This window comes from Macaca fascicularis, chromosome 1 (genome assembly GCF_037993035.2).
Source record: "Macaca fascicularis isolate 582-1 chromosome 1, T2T-MFA8v1.1".
Taxonomy (NCBI): domain Eukaryota; kingdom Metazoa; phylum Chordata; class Mammalia; order Primates; family Cercopithecidae; genus Macaca; species Macaca fascicularis.
Genome location: NC_088375.1, coordinates 42,414,926 through 42,438,029, shown reverse-complemented (window position 1 = coordinate 42,438,029; position 23,104 = coordinate 42,414,926). Strand labels below are relative to the sequence as shown.

Genomic DNA, 23,104 nt, shown 5'->3' with positions numbered 1-23,104 from the left:
AGGGGTAGACCTGGGATTATCATTTGGAGGAAGGAGCTGAATGACTGCATGTCAAGGGGAATAAAGAGCGAGTTGAAGTGGAGACAGGGCAAGGTAGAAGAGCAGTCTTAGGAGGATTAGAAGGATGGTTGAGTTTATGGCCATGGCGATAGGTTATTGATGGAAAATAAAGCAAAACTCAATAGGTTATGGGATGGATGGTCCTTAGGGTCTGTGAAGTCTCTCAGGATGATGCCGGAAGGAGAGGGAGAGATGGGGCATGTGCAGCAGGTAGCAAAGTTCTCCAGGAACACAGACTACTGGCAAATCCCTGGGAGACAGGGGTGACTGGAGGGATGGAAACAGAGAGACTGGAGGGATGGATTTTGGAACTCTGTAGCTAAGTGTAAATTCCGTGCTATATTCTAATTTTCATATTTTTCCAGGGAAAACTGAGGCTGCCATCAAAAACTTCAGTCCCTACTACAGTCGTCAGTACTCTGTGGCTTTCTGTAATCATGTGCGCAGTGAAGTAGAACAGCAAAGAGATTTAACGTCACAGTTTTTGAAGACCAAGGTAAGCCATGGATATTTGGTTTACATGGTTTTCCCCTTGAAGAAGGCTATATAGTGCACAATATTTCTGAAATAAACAATAATTTGAATGGCAGTTTTAAAAACTCTGCTCTAAAGTCGTTTCATACTCAAAAAACTCTATTTGCCTGGAAGTTGGAATGTATGATTTCTTTTTGCTGATAACAATCCATATAAAAAGGAAATTAGCATGAATCCAATATTGTTATGTATTTTTCCCACATGGATGCTTTGTTTATATCAGAAAATTTGACTTGCTGTCATGAACTTTTGGTCATTGATCAAATATGAGTTTCTCTTTGAACCCCCTAATTTATTCTTACTCCTTTGCTCCGTTATAATAAGTAACACCACCTCAACAAATGTTTGTTAGCACCTACTATGTGCTAGGCTATAGTCCAAGAACTGGGGAATTAAGACAAGTTCTCTGCCTTCCTGGAGTTTATATTCACATGCAGGAAACAGACAACAAACAAGCTAATATCAGATGACATCAGATAATAATAAATGCTAAAAAGAAAAATAAAGTAAGAGACTTATTTTATTTTTGGGATGGAGTCTCGCTCTGTGGTTCAGGCTGGAGTGCAGTGGTGCAGTCGCAGCTCACTGCAACCTCTGCTTCCCGGGTTCGAGTGATTCTCCTGCCTCAGCCTCTCGACTAGCTGGGATTACAAGTGTGTACCACCACACCCAGCTAATTTTTGTATTTTTAATAGAGACAGGATATTCACCATATTGGCCAGGCTGGTCTTGAACTCCTGACCTCAAGTGATTCATCTGCCTCGGCCTCTGAAAGTGCTGGGATTACAGGTGTGAGCCACCGCGCCCAGCCTAGAGCCGTGTTTTAGAGAAGGTGGTTAGGGGAACCCTCTGTGGAGATAACATTTAAGCAGAAACTGGAGTATAATGAGAGTAGACTCTGTGAATATTCATGGGAAGAGTATTCCAGGCCTATGGAACAGCAAGTGTGAAGACCTTGCCACACAGAGGGAAGGTTGGTCTGCTGGGAGTACTGTGAGTGAGGGAGGAGGGGCGAACAATGACAGCATAGAGATAGGTCAGGACCACATCATGTCAACCTGTGGATCACAATAGGGTTTTGATTTTGTTTTGTGTTGGGAAGTCCCACTGGAGGGTTTTGAATACAGAGTGACATATGATTTTAGGTGATCTGTCTGGCTTCTCTGTAGAGAATAGACTATGGGGCAAGAGGGGAGAATGGAAACTGGCAAGCAGGATACTGTAGCACCCAAGGGAAGAATGATGCCAAATTGGACTGGGGTGATGATGGCCATGGTTGTGAGGAGAGGTGTTTATGATCGAGCTGACAGAACATACTGTTGGGTTGGGTGTGAGAATAGAAGAAGAGAGAAATCAGTGATGACTTTTTGGTTTTTAACCAGAGCAAATAAGTGGATGGAGTTGCCTTTTACTTAGAAGGAAGAGTCGGAGTGAATGGGATCACAAGTTCCCTTTTGACCATGTTAAGTTTGAGATGCTAGTTTGACATATGCCTGTGGAAATGTTGAATAGGCCATTGGATGTTTTCATTTGGAGCTCAGCAGAGTGATAGAGGCTGGAAAATAGAAATGTGGAAGTTGTTAGCTTATAACTGGTATTAAGGCCATGGGCCATAAAAGAGGGAAAGAATATAGACAGAGAAAAGAAACAGTACACTGGCCCCTTCAGCATTATGAAATCAGAAAAAGGAAAAGGATCCAGCAAAATGGACTAAGAAGAAACAGTCTATGGAGTAGGAGAAAAATCAGAAAAGTATAATGTCCCAGAAGGCAAATAAAAAAGGGATTTCAGAATTAAGAACTCAATCCCATTTATAATAGCCACCCCCACCCAACACACACACCCACACCCACCCACACACACACACACACCCCCACACACACACACCTCTAGGAGTACATTTAACCAAGGAGATGAAAGATCTCTACAAGGACTACAAAACCTGGATGAAAGAAATTGTAGACAACACAAACTAATGGAAACACATCCCATGCTGACAGATTGGAAGAATCACTATCATTAAAATGACCATATTCACCAGAGCAATATACAGCTCCAATTCAATTGCTATCAAATTACCAATGTCATTTTTCACAAAATTAGAAAAATTAATCCTAAAGTTCATATGGAACAAATAAAAGCCCGAATAGCCAAAGCACGCCCAAGCAAGGGAACAAATCTGGAGGCATCACATTGCCTGACTTCAAATTATACTACGAGGCTATACTAACTTAATCAACAGGCACTGAGACAAAAATAGACACGTAAACCAATGGAACAGAATAGAGAACCCAGAAATAAAGCCACATACCTACAACCAACTGATCTTTGATAAAATCAACAAAAATAAATAATGAAGAAAGGATACCCCATTCAATAAAAGGTGCTGGAAAAACTGACTAGCCATATGTAGAAGAAGGAAACTGGACCCCTATCTCTCACCATGTACAAAAGTTAACTTGAGACGGATTAAAAACCTAAATGTAAGACGTGAAACTATAGAAATCTTAAAATAAATCTTAGGAAAAACTCTTCTGGACATTTTAGGCAAAGAATTTGTGGTGAAGACCCCAAAAACAAATGCAACAAAAATAGACAAATGAGACTTAGTTATACTAAAAAGCCTATATACAAAAAAAGAAATAGTCAATGAAATCAACAGGTAACCTACAAAATGGGAGAAATATTTGCAAATTATGCCTCTAACAAAGGACTAATGTCCAGAATCTACAAGAAACTCAACAAGAAAAAATAGCCCCATTAAAAACTGGGCAAAGGACATGAACAGACATTTCTCAAAAGAAGACATACAAGTGGACAACAAACACATGAAAACATACTCAGCATCACTAATCATCAGATAAGTGTGTATTAAAATCACACCGGCTGGGCGCGGTGGCTCATGCCTGTAATCCCAGCACTTTGGGAGGCCGAGGTGGGTGGATCACCTGAGGTCAGGAGTTCAAGACCAGCCTGGCCAACATGGCGAAACCTTGTCTCTACTAAAAATACAAAAATTAGCCAGGCGTGGTGTCACATGCCTGTAATCCCAGCTACTCAGGAGGCTGAGGCAGGAGAATCACTTGAACCCGGGAGGTTGCAGTGAGCTGAGATCACGCCACTGCACTCCAGCCTGGATGACAGAGTGAGACTCTGTCTCAAAACAAAAGAAAACAAACATAAAACAACAACAAACCACACCAAGATATCATCTTACACCAGTAAGAATTGCTGTCATTAAAAAGTCAAAAAATAACGAATGATGTGGATGTGGAGAAAAGGAAATGCTCATACACTGTTAGTAGGAATGTAAATTAGTTCAACCCCTAGGGAAAACAGTATGGAGATACCACAAATAACTAAAAAAGAACTATCATTCGACTCAGCAATCCTACTACTGGGTATCTACCCAAAGGAAAAGAAATCATTATATAAAAAAAGACTCTTGTACGTGTATGTTTATCACAGCACTGTTTTTAATAGCAAAGTCATGGAACCAACCTAAGTATGCACCAGTGGTTGACTGGATAAAGAAAATGTGGTATATATTCACCACAGGATGCTACACAGTCATAGAAAAGAACAAAATCATATCCTTTGCAACAACATGGATGGAGCTGGAGGCAATTATCCTAAGTGAACTAACTCAGAAACAGAAAATCAAATACCACATGTTTTCACTTATAAGCAGGAGCTAAGTAATGGGTACACATGGACATAAAGATGGAGAGAATAGACTCTGGAGACTCCAAAAGTGGAGAAGGTGGGAGGGGAATGAGGATTGAAAAATTACCTGTTGGGTACAATGTTCAAGATTTGGGTGATGGGTACACTAGGAGCCCAATCCCCACCCTTACACTTAATTCCCATGTAAGAAACACACGTACCCCTTGAATATAAAATTTAAAAAACTAAAAATGAAAAAGAAGGGGTTTCAAGAGAGAATAAGTGATAAGTGAGTCACATAATGCTGAGAAGTTAACTAATATATTTAGCAGCATGAGTACATAGGGATAAGTGATTTCTTTCCCTCATAAAACAGTGATCTCAAAATGTGGGGAGCTTGTTAAAATGCATATTCTGGCCCACAGCCCCAGAGATTCTGATGTAGTAAGTCTATGGTGAGGCCCCATTTTTAACAAGCTTATCAGTTGATTGAGTGGCCCAGATTTTAAGAAAAGTTGCACATAAGAACTACGAAGTTCATCTTATACCATGGTTTCAGTTTCATTTAAAGAGAAGAGATTCTCTCTTACCTTTTAATGAGGCAAGATAGGAGACTGCCGCATCATCTGTCAGGTTAGAATATTAAGCGCTGGAATTTGGAAGGGAATTTGTTTCATCCCTTAGATGATTCTTAAAAGAGATTGGCATATCTATTTTTTTTTCTGTATAGTTCATTTAAAATTTTACTTGAAAGTAGAGGGGTAAGTTTCTGAAGGCACTATGATTTTTTAGTAAAGGGAAAATAGATGTAAATTCAGTGACACGTAAAAGACAAGAGGCCCATTTGTATATTTTGAAATAATTTGAGAATTACACAATGAAGCAGGATGGGAATTATCCTTACACAGTTAACCCAATGGAAGACCTAACTAGGAATCTAATGGAAATGCCTGTATAGTACATATATCACCATGGTTAATGAAAAATCCTCAAACTTTTAAGTAGAAGAGGTAGAACTGAGGTGTTCTGACTTGATACCTGCTTATTCTTTAACCAAATAGCAAACACAATCTCCTTGAGTAGCACGGAGAGGGGTCCCCATGGCTTTGGGTTTAAGAAAACCATTGAGCATTAGAGGCTGCATTGGCAGGTGTATTGAATAGGAGAACGGTCTGTTAATTCTCCTGCTTTGCGGGGATCAACCCTGAGACATGTTCAGACATGTCCTTGTGGATATCCACACTTACACTTTCCTGCCTCACTCCCTCTCTCCCATAGAGTTTATCAAGCATTTATTGAGTGCCACATGTATGCAAGGCATAATAACCTTAAGTAATAACTGTAATTCCTTCTACCATATGCTTCTGTTCCTACAGCATAATAGAGGGAAATGAAAATCATAAAAATACCAATAAGACAAATATTTACGTTGGGTCAAGCAGAGCAGGAAAGGGAAATTGTGGAGGGAGAGGAGGAAGCAACAGTTTCCCCAGGATCTCAGTGGAAGATAGTTTCCTCAACTATTCCTTGAAATACCATGGATAACTTAGTGGTAACAAGGAGTGTTATCATTTGTTGTGATAGTTAATTGTGTTCATCTTCTTTAAGCCACCTTTGACGCCTGGAACTATTTTGTATGAAGCAGAGCTATCACAATTTTCTGAAGACATAAAGAAGTGGAAGGAGAGATACGTTGTAGTTAAAAATGATTATGCTGTGGAGAGCTATGAGAATAAAGAGGTAAGACACTTCTTTGTTACTACTGGTTCTTGCACTATTCTTAAAAGTTTAGCTGGGTTCATTGGTGTGCCCTCTCCTTGGAGACTGATTTATTCAGTAAGCACTCATTCATGTAGGTACCAGTTTCAGCTAACAGATACTGATTGAATGCCTACTGCATATCAAGTGTTATACAAGGTTCTGGGTATACAGCAGTTGGTAAGACAGATGCTTGCTGTCTCGTGGCAAGGTAGACTTTGAACAGGTGATTACAAGTGAGTATGAAGATAGAAGGACCAGTATTTGGCATAGGAGCCTTTCCTATGATCATTCAGCCTCGAGATCTTTCTCAGCCACTGTCCTGATGTCTCTGCTCTATGTCCCTGTCTTCCCACTCTGAAGCCCTGTGCGTGACAGGTGGCTGAGGAGTTATTTCATAGGTTGTTATTGAATTTGAATCTGCCTGGGTTTGCCTGGGTTCCTAGGAATTCAGAATGCCTCACATACTTTATTCCCATGGAGGTATTTTTTTTTCATTTAACTTTTTTTCTGGTTATTTCATTATTTTCCTTATCTGTAAAATGTGAAGATGAGATAATGGGTGTAAAGCATTCAGCACTTGGGAGGACTTCAGTTTTTATTGGTTCCCATTTCTTTCCTTATGTAGGGAGGTAGTGTGGTACAGGGGAAAAAATATCAGGCAGTGAATTTGGCAAACTAAAGGTTAGGTCGAGTTGTGCCATTAACTAGAAGTGAACTCACTGACAAGTGACTTCCTGTCTTCAGGCCTCAACTAAGCTAAACAGTTACGTCAAATGATCCCACTGTCCTCCCAGATCTCATACTGTGCACATTTTTTAGTCTACATAGACCCTCAAGCTCCCTTTGAAATGAACAGGTACTATTTATCAGTGAAGGACAGTGACAGATTTAAAACTCTGCTCTCTGGCCTCTGAGCTCAAGAATAGTCAAGACGGCTGGGTGCAGTGGCTCATGCCTGTAATCTCAGCACTTTGGGAGGCCGAGGTAGGCAGGTCAACTGAGGTCAGGAGTTCGTGATCAGCCTGGCCAACATTTTGAAACCCCATCTCTACTAAAAATACAAAAATTAACTGGGCGTGCTAGTACATACCTGTAGTCCCAGATACTCAGGTGGGTGAGGCAGGAGAATCACTTGAACTCGGGAAGTGGAGGTTGCAGTGAGCCGAGATCACCCTACTGTACTCCAGTCTGGGTGACGGAGCGAGGCTCCATCTCAAAAAAAAAAAAAAAGAGTAGTCAAGATAGTCTTCATAGAGAACTGTGAGGAGTACTCCTGATGCTAGACCATTAGGAAGAGGCTTCAGACTGACAGACCAATCTGTTTCCTTCCCGTTTCTCATGGAAAATAGAAATAAAATATACTACAAATTTATTTCACAAGATACCAGGCAAAGCTCAAGTGCTCTCGGGTAGACTTACTCTTTTCAACATTTATTAAGCTAATATTTTCTCTGCTTATCAATATTAGGATTTTATTCAACACTTGATGTGTACTCAGCAACAAAGTATCAATACGCTACAAATAATAATAACAAGTCACCTTATGTTTTGTATGACCCATTACAATGTCCTTTCAGAAGAGCTTGAGGAGGGACAGTGTAGCGTAATATGGCCCATATTTAGGGCTTTGACTCATACCTTTACCACTTACTTACTAGATATAGCGCCCTTGCCTAAGTTAGAAATCTTGAGTCTCAGTTTTCTCATCTATGAAATGAGATCCGCGTGATTTCTTTGCCATGGTGTTGAGCACAGTAAGTGAATGAATGTACTGAAGCATTTAGCATACGGCTGGGCCTGTGGTCAAGCTAGAGCTGGGTGTGGAGCAGTTGTTGGTATGATTACTACTAACCCATTGGGAGGAAACAGCCCTAGATCTTGTTCTTGGATTTATTAAAGTTTTTCACTGCATTTAACACTAACTGAAGTTTCATTTTGAATCAAATGTTGGTGTTTTTCCTCTTTTCACTTATTTCAGCTTGCTCTCTCAGCTTGCAGTTTGTACATTGCACTGCTTTTTCTTTGTTCATCATTTTTAACTGAACCTGTTCACATTGTTAAGATATGGTGACTGAAGTTGGTAATAACCAAGTATTTTTTAAAACTTGGAATTTTTTAAAGTTCATGCAGTTTGTCATAATTTCTCAAAGTTTTAATAATATATATTTTTTTAGTTTATGGAAGTATCTTATAAAATTATGTCTAAGAATTACGCATTAAGTACCTGTAAATTGTCTACTATTTTATTTAGAGTCCAATTTTGGCTGGCAATTAAACAGGAAAAGTAAAACATTCTCACTTGATAATCAGTATCTATTTTGTGTGCACTGGGCCTGGACAGACATGAATATGAATCCTGGATGTGTCACCTACTCACTGCTGGGCCATGGGCAAGTTATTCAGTTTCTTTGCGCTTCACATTTCCCGTTTGAAAAATGGAGATAACATCTAATGCATAGTACCGTTTTGAGGATTAAATGGTATAATGCTTATAAAAGCCAATATTGGAGCCTGTTATAACTAATAATACAATTCACTTTTGAGTCCAGTCTAAATAAAATTGCTTCTAAATCGTCTTAATATCATATAAGTTTAGATTCTTCTCTCAATATTATTGTTTCACTATAATGTAGCTCTGTGGGAGTGCTTAGAGTTTTTTAAGGTATTATTTCATGAGGAACCCTCAATTATGTAGAGATCCTCCTTCCTGGGTTAATCATTCATTCAGAAGAGTCCTCCAGTCTTCCTTATTAGGATGAATAGGTCAGACTGCCAGAATTCTGTGATAGTGGGTATATTCTGCTCCCTGACATGCTTAAGCAGTTGATTAATGGTTGTTACAAGTATGAAGACAAGCCTTTTAGATATCTGAGAGTTTGTTTTATTTGGATCTCTTCGCTATCTTATTGCTGCAGAATATGTTACCGTTACTCTGATTATGTTGGTCAGATCAACATTATTTAGTTATTTCCAAGAGTACATTCTAGATTTTGGGTTTCAAAGTTTCTTAGTTTCAATTCTCAATGTGCCTTTAGATTACTAGTTGCAGAATTTTGCCTTGACTTTAGCCCTCCCGTCAGATGCGCATACTTAAATTTTATCTTACCTGTATGTCCTTGTGGGCATATGTGCTTACCAAACTGCTTTAGCAATGCCCTGTGCCTCTTTTCTGTGTCTCAAATAGCAGAGCTTCTTGTCTGCTGGCCAGAATTTTTTCTGATGTCACAATGCTGTACTTTCATCTCAACCATTTTGCTGCAAAACAGTTTCACATCTGAGGGCAAAGTAGTGGCATATTTTATGCCAACATTTTAATGTTTTGATGAAAATCCATGGTAACTATCATTGCCGCTATGTGTTCCACAGTCTCATGAGTCATCATATGTGGCCCACGTCAGTCACCAAGCATTCTGTGCAGTATTTCTGTGATCGTCACCTTTGTGGTTATTATCAGAATGATTTAGGTGTTAGCATCTGAAATGACAAATGTGGTAGGGACTTTCTGAGTTACTGAGATTATGTTTTCCACGTTCGAGAACATACTTAGGGTGAATCTCCCTGAGATTAGGGACTCTTATTTACCATGTTGTGACCGTCACATGAAAGTATTAAAATATTACCTTGCCATTAGCAGGTATTCAAAACATATTTTTTGAATAAATGACTGTAACTCAATCACATAGTATGGGGATTGCTATCTCTGAAAGTCTGAATCTGTCTATTTCTTTTATTCCTGGTATTTTCCAAAAATCAAATGGGGAAAAAATATCATTCCTATATGCTTTCCTCCCCCAGGCCTATCAGAGAGGAGCTGCTCCTAAAAGCCGAATTCTTCCAGCTGGTGGCAAGGTGTTAACCTCAGAAGATGAATATAATCTGTTGTCTGATAGGCATTTCCCAGACCCTCTTGGTGAGTTGCTGATCATTCTTTTCCAAGGCAAAATGACTAAGCTTCTTTATTTAGCAGAGCAGTGTTTCTCAGTGAAGGAGAGGGATTTCCCTCCAGGGACATTTGGCAGCATCTGGAGACATTTTTGTTTGTCACAACTGGAAGGAGGGTGCTATGGCATTTATTGAATAGAGGCCAGGGATGCTACAAAACATCCTACCACGCACAGGACAGACCCTAACAACGAAGAGTTATCTGGCATAAAGTATCAGTAATGCCAAGGTTGAGAAACCCTGGGCTAGACACTCATGCCTATAGACAAGTGGAAGATGTGATTTCTATAGTTTAGGAAAACATTTTACCACTTCCGTTATTTCTAATCCCATTCAATAATACACAGTCAGCCTCTGTGTTTCTAGCACATGGAAAATGTGCCATCAGCCAGGTATCTTGAAGCTTTTGGAATATATTGCAGGCTTTGATAGCACTCCACAAGGCAGCAGAAATAAACAGGTAGGGCCCACTCCATGACATGTACAATCCCATCTTTTAGTAAGCAAGCCTGGACCTGTCAGGGAATACTATTTTTCTAATTATAGGATGATATACAAGTAAATACCCTAAATAGACAAAAACCCTTTTAATCAGTGTTACCGTAACTCATAGCTACTGTGAAAAAAAAAAAAAAAAAAAAAAGCATTGCATTAATTTGCATATCTATAAATAAAGCTGGGATGCTGCTATGGAAAGAGAATTGGGAGACTGGATTTTTATCTAGTTCTGGCTGTGCCACTTACCAAATGCTTTAGCTTAGCCGGCTGCTGAACAGTTCTGGTTTCTATTTCTTCAACTCAAAAACAGGGCTTTGAACTTAAAAACCTAGAAATGTCTTTCTAGCTCTAACTTTCTTTAATTCTCATTCATTCCACTTTTTACATATGGAGAAATGATGGCTAATATATAGACCAAATAGGGCATTTCATAGAGATTCATGAAGTGTGGATAATGTAATAACTCCATTTGGCTTTGCGTAAATCATACTACCCAGTAATTACTTGGTTCCTGAAGAGAGCCCTGGTTCTTATTAATGGACATAATAATTTAATTAGAATTTATGGAGAAAAACGTAATCATTTTATCAATTGTTATTTCAGTGCTGACTGCTTAGCATAGTGTTTTTAATAACACAGTTACGGGATTGGTACATGGACCATAAACCAAGATTAACAAATTATTACTAAGTAATTCATGCTAAAACAACATTTTATTGCACTATGCATATTATTATATTTTCTTTTACATCTACTTATATGCCCTTGGAGGTGGAGCTGCGGCTAGAAATGGGAATACCAACATGTTGACTCATCCAAATCTCTCTCAAACTTTCCAATGAAATCAGTCAGAAGAGACAATATGTTTATTGATTTATTGCTGAAATCATATTGGAAGGAATGAAAAGGACTAAAAAACACAAGTCCTGTGTGATTAATCCCAGTTGGCCCAAGGCTTCAGATTGGGGCATTTCAATGACTTTTTAAAATTGTGTGGTGTGACCTTCTGACTTTTAAAATAGAATATTCTACAGTAGATCAGTTGTGATATTCTTGTAACTCAGAAAAAATTCACTGATGCCATCTGGAAAATTGTTGTAAAAGGTTGAGAGATAACTAGAGGCTAATAGGAATGAATTTTATGGGCTTGTTGAGGCTTTTTAAAATGCAAAGGGTCAATGTTGCTTTTAGTTGCTTGTACAAAATTGTGGCATTCTTGGAGAGGGCAAGGAGGATTGATAGAACCATGTCAATGAAGAAGACTGACTCTGTGATATTATTTCTACTGGAAAGAATAAAGGCATAATAAAGATGGGAGGCTTATGAATAAGTGCATTTCTTTTTCTTTTCTTTCTTTTTTTTTTTTTTTTTTTTTTTGAGACAGAGTCTCGCTCTGTTGCCCAGGCTGGAATGCAGTGACGTGTGATCATGGCTCACTGTAGCCTCAACCTCCTGGGCTCAAGTAATCCTCCCACCTCAGCCTCTCGAGTAGCTGGGACCACAGCTACATGCCACTATGCCCAGAAAAACAAAATGAAACAAAAAAACAAAAAAGGAATTGCAGAAACAATGGTCTTACTCTGTTGCCCAAGCTGGTCTTTAACTCCTGAGCTCAAGTGACCGTCCTGCCTTGGCCTCCCAAAGTGCTGGGATTATAGGCATAAGCCACCATGCCTGGCCAATAAGTGTATTCTTTACAGAGTGTTCAGCTAAGTTGATAACAGAAAAAAATGGCCCCATGTTTTGTTAAAGTAATTCACTTGTTTGGCATTTTACTGGTTAGCATCTGGTTCACTGCATACAACAAAAAACTCAAAGTTTTATTATTTCACTAAAGATATTTGGATATTCGTCCAGGGCTGATGTGGACTAAATTTGTCAGAAGCTCAGGCTCTTTCTTGCTTTTTCCCCCTTTGTTTCTAGGTTGTGGTCCCTACTGGCAGAGTCCAGGGTGGCTGCTGAGCTCCTACCATAGCGTTCTCATTCCAGATAATAGGGAGGAGAAAAGGAAAGGAGGGGGGTACAGTCACTTTCTTTAGAGATACCTCCAGGAAGTTTCATATGCCACTTCAGTTTATATCTTACTGGACAGATCGTAGTAGCTGTGGGCTCACCAAGCTGCAAGGGAGGCTGGAAATGTAGTCTTAGTTTATGTAGTCACTTGCCCATCTAAAAATCAGGGGCCTTATTCTCACCAGAAAGTGAAATAGATATCATTTTACAACTATAGGTGTCCCTATAGCATTCAATCATTCATTCATTTGCTCATTTTCATGTTGATTCATTCCCAGCATTGTGCTAGGTCCTGGTAGGCCACGGCTTGTGCTCGCGGTGCATTCTGCTCTGTTACCTTCAGATTCCGGGACACTGGAACCGAGCTCCCATACATCCCCAGGAATTTATTCTTCGTTTAAACCAATCCTGATTGATTGATTGATTGATTGATTTCGAGATGGAGTCTCGCTCTGTCACCCAGGCTGGAGTGCAGTGGCGTGATCTCGGCTCACTGCAACCTCTGCCTCTCGGGTTCAAGCATTTTTCCTGCCTCAGCTTCCTGAATAGCTGGGATTACAGGTGCGCACCACCATGCCCGGCTAATTTTTGTATTTTTAGTACAAACGGGGTTTCACCATGTTGGCCAGGCTGGTCTGGAACTCCTGACCTCATGATCCACCCTCCTCGGCCTCCCAAAGTGCTGGGATTACAGGCGTGAGCAATTCTGATTTATTAATTTGCCAGAATTGACACGGTTCTGTAGCCTCCCATGTGGTTATGATTCATTTCCCTGTATTCCCAGTGCTTTCAATGGTCTCTTAGAGAGACCCTCTTCCTTACCTTTCCCTGAGATTGGCGCCTAATACATATGCAGGAAGTACAGAACTAACATTTTCTTCTGCTTGTTCTCTGTGACTCTGGAAAAAGTTGGGACTCTTTTAACCAAGTGCAATATCATGTAATAGGAATGCATGGAAAGGAGTAAAGTTTAGGTAGGGGTTCTGAATAGTAGTGGGTCTAAAATGAGTTTCTTGGAATTGATTTTGAGGGAAGAGGTAAAAGTCCCATTGTCTAGGGCTTTAAAAAATATCCTAGGCCAACACAGCATATTTTTCACTCAACAAACTGAAGTTGAACATCTGCTGTGTTCCATGACTGTGCTATGGGCTAAGGATGCAAAGCTCTGGAAGATGCAGTCTGCGTCTCTCGGCACTCACAGTGGGTAGCAGTGGTTCTCTCTGGGGAGGAGAACAGCCCGGGAATCCATCTCACTCCCTTTCCCCACCTCCCCACCTTGAGTATGGGCGCTGGGCATGAAAACAGGTCATTGCAGTATTTGGGGAGAACAGGGTAGGGAGCACCTAACTCTGTCTCTGGTGGCAGTGGGATGTGCCAGCGAAGGTATCCCAGAGGAGTGGCTTTTGAACTGACTTTTGAAGGATGAATGAGAATTTTTTATGGGAAAGCATGATGGAAAGGAAGGAAGAGAGGGTTCTTTGGACTGTAGGAACGATATAACAAGTCATGGAATGGGTGAACACACCCTGGGAAGGTACAGGCAGAGCGGAGGGGAGGCCAGCACAGAACAGGGCAGGCACCAATGCTTAGCGAGGAGATGGAGAGAGTCAGCAGAGGAACCAATAAAGGTGATAAAGAAGAAACAAAATTCTACAAAGCATGTAGGAAACCAGGAGAGAGGCACTCCTGGAAGTCATGGGGAGAGAATGTTTTCAAAGAAGGGGTAATTAGCAGCAGCAAATATTTCAAGTCAGATGAAAAGAAGCAGCCATAGGCTGGCAGTCAGGATGACATAAGTGGCTTCAGCAGTTGGGTTTCAGGAGTTGGTAGGGACAGGAATCAGAGTGAGGTGAGAATAAGGTTGATGGCATAAAAACAGCAAGTGGTGTTTGGCAGTGACGGGGAGGAGGGAGAGAGTGCAGGGCAGAGAGCAGCCCTGTTGGAGCTGGAGCCTGCAGGGCCAGTAGAGTGAGGGGCTGCACAGGTGGTCAGTGGCCTGCAGAGGGCCAGGAGGGCAGACGGAGCTCTGTTTGTGGGTCTTTAGACATAAGGAAGTTGAGAAAGATTGTGCCCAGGCTGGGCGCGGTGGCTCATGCCTGTAATCCCAGCACTTTGGGAGGGCAAGTCAGGTGGCTCGCTTGAGCTCAGGAGTTTGAGATTAGCCTGGGCATCATGGCAAAACCCTGTCTCTACAAATAATACAAAAAAACTAGCCGGGTGCGGTGGCTCATGCCTATCATCCCAGCTACTCGGGAGGCCGAGGCGGGCAGATCACTTGAGGTCAGGAGCCTGGCCAACAAGGTGAAACCCTGTCTCTACTAAAAAAACAAAAATTAGCTGAAGGTGGTGGTATGTGCCTGTAATCCCAGCTACTTGGGAGGCTGTGGCAGGAGAATCGTTTGAATCTGGGAGGTGGAGGTTGCAATGAGCAAAGATTGTGCCACTGCACTACAGCCTGGGCAACAGAGCGAGACTCTGTCTCAGAAAAAAGAAAACATTGTGTTCCTGGTATCCTCACTGTCCCCGTGGTGTTGGGTAGGAGGCCAGGCAGCCAGCGGCAGTGGAACAGGACAAGCTGGTGGAGGGATGCCAGAGGAGCTGGTGCTCCCAGTTTCCCTACCCTGTGAAAATATCTTACCGACTTTCCATCCCATGCCCTGCCCCAGATAGTTACCCTCACAACCTGAAACACATATTTGAAGTAAAAGATACACGTTTGAAAAGGTATTTGTGTTTTCAATATTTCTTTAGCCTCCGGTGAGAAGGAAAACGCTCAGCCCTTCGTGGTCCTGCCCAAGGAATTCCCAGTGTACCTGTGGCAACCCTTCCTCAGACACGGCTACTTCTGCTTCCACGAGGCTGCTGACCAGAAGAGGTTTAGTGCCCTCCTGAGTGACTGCATCAGGCATCTCAATCATGGTATGGCGCGGCTCCCCTCTCGTCCCCGGGGCGGGAAGTGGGGCAGCCGTCTCTGAGTTGTCCTGGTCCATCATCTGTTGCAGTGATTCTTAGAAAGAACCGCAGATTGGCCAAGTGCAGTGGCTCATGCCTGTAATCCCAGCACTTTGGGAAGCCAAGGCCAACAAATCACGAGGTCAGAAGTTCGAGACCAGCATGGCCAGTATGGTGAAATCCCATCTCTACTAAAAATACAAAAAAAATTTAGCTGGACGTGGTGGTGGGCACCTGTAATCCCAGCTATGTGGGAGGCTGAGGCAGGAGAATTGCTTGAACCTGGGAGGCAGAGGCTGTGGTGAGATGAGATTGTGCCACTGCACTCCAGCCCAGATGACAGCGTGAGCCTCCGTCTCAAAAAAAAAAAAGAGCCACAAATGGTGCTGCCCCAGGGAAGAAGGGGGAAACAGGTAAAGGGATAGTTCTATGCACAAGGAACCTAGCCTGCTTGCTGGTTTTCAGGCGGGTCCGGGAGGCCCCGGTGAAGCATAACATGGGGCAGTTATCTGGCCACAAGTTGGTGGGGGCATTCTGACTGCCCTGAGTTTATCCATGTAGACCATTTGGCATATACTTCACTCTCCTTCTTCCTGATTTAAAAAAATCTAAATGCCAGCAAGAACATGCCAGTTTTCCCTGGCAAATGCTAGTCTTTATGACATTTCCTTCTTATTTTCACCTTTATTTCTGAATAACAGTTACTCAGTTAAGATCAGTGGCACAGTCTGTGGTAATCTAGTATTTGTTTCTGAATCGGTGGTTCTCAAAACTTTAGGGCTCATAAGAATCACCAGGAGAACTTAAATAAAACTCATATTCTTAGGCTTCACCCCCAGACATTCTGACTTACTGGGTACACCGTGGGGCCTGGACTTGGCTTTTCTAGCACAAGGCCGAGTGGCGCTAATGTTGCTGGTTTGAGAACCACCCTTGGGGTGGTGTTGCTTCAGACCATGTTGCCTCCAGGCACGGACTTAACCAATATGACGTCAATAGTAAAAGAGACTTCTCGTTCCAATATGTGATGTATATACTGAGGTGAATGCTGGTTTTTCTGGACTCCACAAAGTCTTCAGTTACAGACAACTGCACTCTTTGTTCTTGGCACTTGGAAAGGCAGCCAGTCTAAGAACACTGGGGGCTTACTCTGTGCCAGCCTCTGTGTAGGTGTTAGGAACAGGGTAATGAAGCATGCACAGTTCCTGTCTCTGGGGGATGAAATTCAAACAAGGAGGTTGGATAAACACTCACCAATTATCTTTTGAAAGTTATCACAGTTAATGTGTTAAAGAGCGACGAGAGGTTACTAACTAGTGAAGAAAGGAGTGCCGAACTTTCAGCTCTCCAGGGGAGTCCTCTATGAGCAGGTGACATTTGAGCTGAGTCACCTCACCCATGTGCCTTTTTTTCCTAATATGGTTAATTTCACTGTATACTTCTTTTAAAATTCAGAGGTTTCCCTGAGTGTGTCAGTCCCACAGAGCGAGAGTCACTAGTGATGCATCTCAACTAATTCTTGGCTTTAGCTGTGTTATCGATGGGGACTCGTGGAAAAAGATAAGGTCAGTCTGTTTTGCCATGGCAACTCTGAGTCACATTCGTCATCATACTGGCTCATAACTAGTTAGGAACTTTATGAAAAAAAGATACTTTTATTAAAATCTTGCCTTGTGGTTTTGATGTTCTAGAGACAAAGAATTGCCCAGCACTGACTGCTCCATTTAGTTCATTTTCCACTGCACTTGCCCGTCTGTGTTTAGGGCCTTGGTCTAGTAGGAACATGCAGTTGGCACTCAGCACGGGAACCGCGAAGTTTCACTGAGTGCAGAATGCTCCCTGCCCAGCCAAATGGGACTTACTGCATTCCCCCTTTCATGTACATAATAGGAATTTCTCTGAGGAGTTTTTGGATGTTATGTAGCCTGCATTTAGACTCCATTTATGGAAGATTTCAGCCCATTCAAAACCCCACTCTGCTCTCCAGTATGTTATCAAAGGCACCAAGATAATGAGGTCTAGTCATATTTCCCTGGTTCTGTGTCACATTCCTCTGCCCAGAAACTGTTTTATCCTCGCTGAGGCTTTATGCAGACTTAATTTGGCATAACTTCCAGTAGCTCCAGTCAGAACCAGAAGCTGTGATGACATTGTAGGGAACAGTCCTTGACTAGCATGGGCCAAAGAGCCGACCTTTCTTTTCTCGCCTCTTTTTCTGTTTTTGACAGCACTATGTACCACTCATCTTTATTGTGTCACATTTTCTGTTCTAGCCTGTTACTCATTGCATTATTTTGAGTAAACCAGAAACAGGCTTTCACAAGCTGCCACTTAACCACTTTTTCCCATAATTACCCAAAAACTTAAGAAATAGATTTAAAATTAGAGCTGGGATAAAGGCTAGAAACCCTGAGGTGGCTGCTGGGAGCCTGCTATCCTCTACCTGCATGTAGGTGAGGAAGGGCTGTCAGCCTGCTGTGGCCATTGCTTCATTGGCTCTCAGGCCACCATATTTCTCTGTTGAGAACTGGGTCCTAGGCATTCTAGTATCAGAGGCGTGTAAACCAGAGCAACTCCATCTTAAACAGGAGCTGGGTAAAATGAGGCTGAAACCTCCTGGGCTGCATTCCCAGACGGTTAAGGCATTCTAAGTCACAGGATGAGATAGGAGGTCAGCACAAAATGCAGGTCATGAAGAACTTGCTGATAAAACAGGTTGCAGTAAAGGAGCCAGCCCAAACCCACCAAAACTAAAATGGCGACAAGAATGACCTCTGGTCATCCTCACTGCTATACTCCCACCAGTGCCATGACAGTTTACAAAACCATGGCAATGTCAGGAAGTTACCCTACATTGTCTAAAAAGGGGAGGCATAAATAATCCACCCCTTGTTTAGCATATCGTCAAGAAATAACCATAAAAATGGGCAACCGGCAGCCCTCGGGGCTGCTCTGTCTATGGAATAGCCATTCTTTTGTTCCTTTCCTTTCTTAATAAACTTGCTTTCCCTTTGCACTGTGAACTCATCCTGAATTCTTTCTTGTGCGAGATCCAAGAACCCTCTCTTGGGGTCCGGATCAGAGCCCCTTTCTTGTAACACTAACAGCTGATGCTAGGCATGTTGATCTCGCTTGGGGTTCCAGGACATGTTGCCAAGTACTCAGATTCCACCACAACCCAGCCCACTTGCCCCAGAAATATTGGGTCCGAATGTGGCTACATGTTAATGTTGATTCATTCTGAATCTAGAACCCCCTTGTCCTACTCTTCCTTATAGGGTGGGCGTTTCCTGTTTAACCCTGATGAAGGGCCTGATTGTGCCCTGTTCTCCAACAGTAAGGCTAGCTTCTAAGGTAGGTAAGGGCCAGTAGAGAGCTCTGTGTTTCTCCCTTCTTCAAAGGGGAGAGCAGCCTTTAGGAGCCTCAAAGATTATTTTGTATCCTAAGGAGAACAAAGGGACAAAGGGGTGTGGGGGGGGGAGGGTGCATGTGTGTCTGTGTGTGCATGCTCACATGTGTGCTTTCACATGTGTTTTGTTTTTATTTAGTTTTGGCACCTCTTCATTGGGCAGGCATAAGAAAATCGCATAAGATTAATCCTTAGTAAAACATCCCACTCCACGTCACTGGACTAAATGTCAAGCCCACTGTATAGCATGATCCTACAGCAGCAGCTGCTGTCCTCTGTCCCTTTTGGAGTCACACTTTAATCCCTTGTCCCTTGATCAGGGAAAGCCATAGTTCTGAATGTCTGCTGCCACAGAATGAGACTTATATAAAGCCAAGATGTTCTGAGACAGTCCTGTTATCCAAAATGCAATCCTATTCTTCAGAACTTTAGTTTGCAAAATATGATCATTGTAGTTATGGGGTATAGTTAAAGCTCCTGACAATACAGAGGACTGAACACATGCGATATGGAATAATGATCATTATTGATGCAAGTCTGTTCTTCCAGCTCAGGATAATCATTTCTTAGCATGTAAATGTGCAGGAAGGGGAAAAAGTGTTCCTGGCAGGAGGAATAGGATACAGGAGGGCCAGGAAGTAAGATAGAGCATGGACCATTACAGGAGCAGAAAGAATTTTGTGTGACTGGTACTTAGAGAGGAGAGAGGAAGATGGGCAGACTCCATACTATAAAGGGCTTTGTTATGCATATTAGGAACCTGGACTTGATTATAACAGCAATAGGAAGCCATTAGGATTTTAAGCAAATGAGCAACTTCATCAGATATTCACTTCAGAAAGTTCACAATGGCTGCAGTGTAGGCAGTGGATGAGAGGGTAGCATGGTGGGTGGCCAGGAGGCCACTTAAAAAACTTTGACTGGCAAGAGATGACAGTAGCTTGCACCAGAGTGAGGGAAGGCATTTGTCAATATCAAGCCATGGTACTCAGCCTAAAGATTTGGGGGAACAGAAGAACTGGATGTTAGAAGACAGCCATCACTGGATGAATGCTGATTCTGGAAAGGAGGTGGAATGCTGGCAAAGTTTTGCTCAACAGTGCTGTGCTAGCTTGAAGGACACCCAGGACTGCCATTAAACAGATGCCAGTGTTCACATGGTCATAAAAACTAAGAAAGAGAGGACGGTAGAATATCTGGGAAGCATGAGTGCACACAGGTTGAAAAAAAGATAGTATAAAAGAAAAGCCCTTAGAATTTTGGTGAAAAAACCACAGCAATGTAAAGACACTTTGCAAACCATTGCTTCAAGTAAGACTAGTTCAATCACTTATGACAGTGGTAACATCCAATGTTGTTTGTATGCAGTGAGTCAGGTGGAATGTGGAGCTATAGCAGTGATTATGTGTTGGAATTGGTTACTCTGTCAGTATTACAGGCCTTGAGCGCTTACCCCAGAAATCCCATGTCTTTATTACATTTGATTTTGATACTTGCAAATTTTAGGTGTTCAATAAATGTTGCAGAATTAAATTGAAATTTAGAACAACAAAGGACGTTACAATTCAAATCAGACAGAGCAAATCCATTTTGGTGTGTTTATTTGAACATGATCTTTTTGCCGTCCAACACTCAGCAGCAAATCTCAGCTCTATTTTCCCCAGCTTATTTCTTCTTGGTCACCTACGAAGCAAGTTCATTACTTGAGAGACTATGTATCTAGTGTGGAGATCAATGAATTATAACAGAAAATATACAATGAATTTTAGTTTGTAATGTGTGAAAACATACTTTTGAATTTTATGGCACATGCTTGTTTATGGACATACACATATCTATGAGTTGGAAAATTCTAACTTTTACTTAGGCTCCTTTGGGCACTTTAGTAAAAACTAATAATGTTTAGAGATAGATAAGTAAGAATACAATTCTCGTGAATGTATCTTTGAATGCTTTTACTTATAATAATATTCTATGGTATACACGTGTTGAAATTCATACATAAAACCCTCTATGCACTGCAAGCAAAATGCTTGCTAGTTACTGTTAATAAATAAGTCGCTAATAATTTCCAGTTTTCCTAGTTGTCTCCCAAGCAGAATTCTTTAAAAGTGTTCTCTCTGCTTGAGCTACGTTCTCCTCTGGAGTATAGCCTGTGCTCTTTGCCTCACATAGTTAATACTCCACAGTTATCAATATTTCTCTTTGTCTCCTTGCGAGTATGTGGTTTTTACTTAGGAAGTAGTCACTCCTTTCCCTCCCCCACTTCCCCTCACCCCTGGTCCACGAAACTCTAAATTTGGGAGGGACTTTCATGGTCACCTATTACAATCCCTCGGGGTTTAATTATGATAAGGCTCAAATAGGTCACAGCTAGTTAGTGGCTGAGAACCAGTTGTCCCAACACCTGGCCTTTGACATCTGTTTCAGTTGTACATATCATGTTGTCTTCTCAGTGTTACTTTCTAAAAGACTTATCTCTTGGGCATTTTAAACGCGCTGCTATTAAATCAATCTACTCTTTACATGATATGTTTGCATGATCCAGAGTGAAGCAAATCCACTTAAGATCACCTGAGACCTGGGGTATATGTGACTTCTCCATAAATTGTATGATCTGAGTTTAACTTGGTATTTTGTCCATGGGCTAACCATGACTATATCTTTTAGTTTAGAAGTGCTCTGAAGATAAAATATTTGATAGCATAGCTTCTCTCCTAGTTCATTTAGTGTACTTTAAAATGCAAACCATGTATGATTTCATGCAATTTAAGTAAAAACTCTAATTTGTAAAGGAAGATTACACTGCTTATGAGGACATGGGTTGGAATACTTTAAAAATAATAGATCTAAAATATGCCTCTGTGTTATTTATACTTATGGATTTACTTAAATTACTTGAAGCTCTCAAAGCAGTTTAAGAGTTGGAACTAGAAGAACAGGTTTCCATCAGAGACTAGAATAAACAGAACTGCTCTCTCTTAGCCATTCAGTGTTTCTCCCCAGCAGTCTATGGGTTATACAGTCCTAGATTCACTGTTGTCTAAAGCTGTGTTGCCAGGAATTACATTTGAATACTTCTTTTGGCCCATCAAACATGGTGCCCTTTCAGTGCAGCCGCAGACTTCCACCCCATCTCCCTCAGTTCCAATGAACCAAATAGTTATTTGGTATGAAGGCCTAAAAATTGTGTGGTTATGATAGTTCAGGATGACAAATTGGAACAATAATTTAAAAAAATTACACAAGCAGAGTTAAAGTTCATTTAAGCAAAAAAAAATTTTTTTTTTGTACGTGCTATTTAGACTGGGTAGATTCCAAAATCACTGGACAGTTTTTGATATTATTATAGTTGAATGTGGCAAAGCCTGAATAGCTTTCAAGTTTTGGGTTTGTTTTTCTTCTTTTACTTATAGACAGGATATATTACAATTGAAACATACTTATTAAAATGACATAGTAAATGCAATGGCTGTTTTAATATGTGGTTTGATAATCAACATTATGAAAGGACTCTATTTGGCATATAGCCCAGAATTTCTTTTAAATATAAATATCCGGGAGAGTTTGGTTAAAATTCTCATCTGTTGTTATTGAACAGTGAGCCACATTCATTCTTCCCATACCATGAACAAGCTTAGAGAACGTGATATGGAAGGGAATCATGCTTGGAGCTATCATTTACTCTATTAGTTGTTTTGAGTTTTTAAAATTAAATATTGAGTAGATATAGAAGAATGTTTGTAAAGTATGTATAAACTATGAAGAACGTTATCGTTACCTCTGAAATTTCTTCTGTGTCATTCCCTGATCCTATCGCCTTCTTTTCCGTTTGAGAAAGCTCCATACGAGATTTTGTGTTTTGCTTTTCTTTATGGCTTTATCACATATTCTTAATCATTTTGTGTGTTTTTAACTTTATCCATATGGAATTTTATCATGTTTCCTCCCATGACTTTTTTTTATTCAGTATTATATTCCAGTGCTTTATCCATGTTATTGCTTGTAACTGCAATTTATTGACTTTCAAAGCTAAACATATTCTATTATATTAATATACCGTAATTTCTAATATCTGTTTTACTCTAGATAGACATTTGGGTTGTTTCCACTATTTATTATTAACAGTGCTGCTGTGAACACTTTCTGTTTGTTGCTGGTTTATAGGTATTTAGTCTTGACTGGGTTTGCTAATATCTAAAGTAATGTTTACATCTGTGTTAATGAGTGTATTTGGCATGTAATTTTCCTATTTTTCAGTGGCATTTT

The 23,104-nt window shown here is 41.0% G+C and overlaps 1 protein-coding gene across 1 annotated transcript in view; it reads left to right on the top strand.

Moving 5' to 3' along the window:
- Positions 1–23,104, top strand: part of NIBAN1 (niban apoptosis regulator 1) — a 169,892-nt gene that overhangs the window by 71,626 nt on the left and 75,162 nt on the right. The window contains exons 2-5 of the mRNA XM_005540226.5: positions 426–556; positions 5,869–6,000; positions 9,817–9,931; positions 15,226–15,393. Of these exons, the coding sequence (XP_005540283.3) occupies positions 426–556; positions 5,869–6,000; positions 9,817–9,931; positions 15,226–15,393 (546 nt within the window). The remainder of the gene's footprint in view (positions 1–425; positions 557–5,868; positions 6,001–9,816; positions 9,932–15,225; positions 15,394–23,104) is intronic.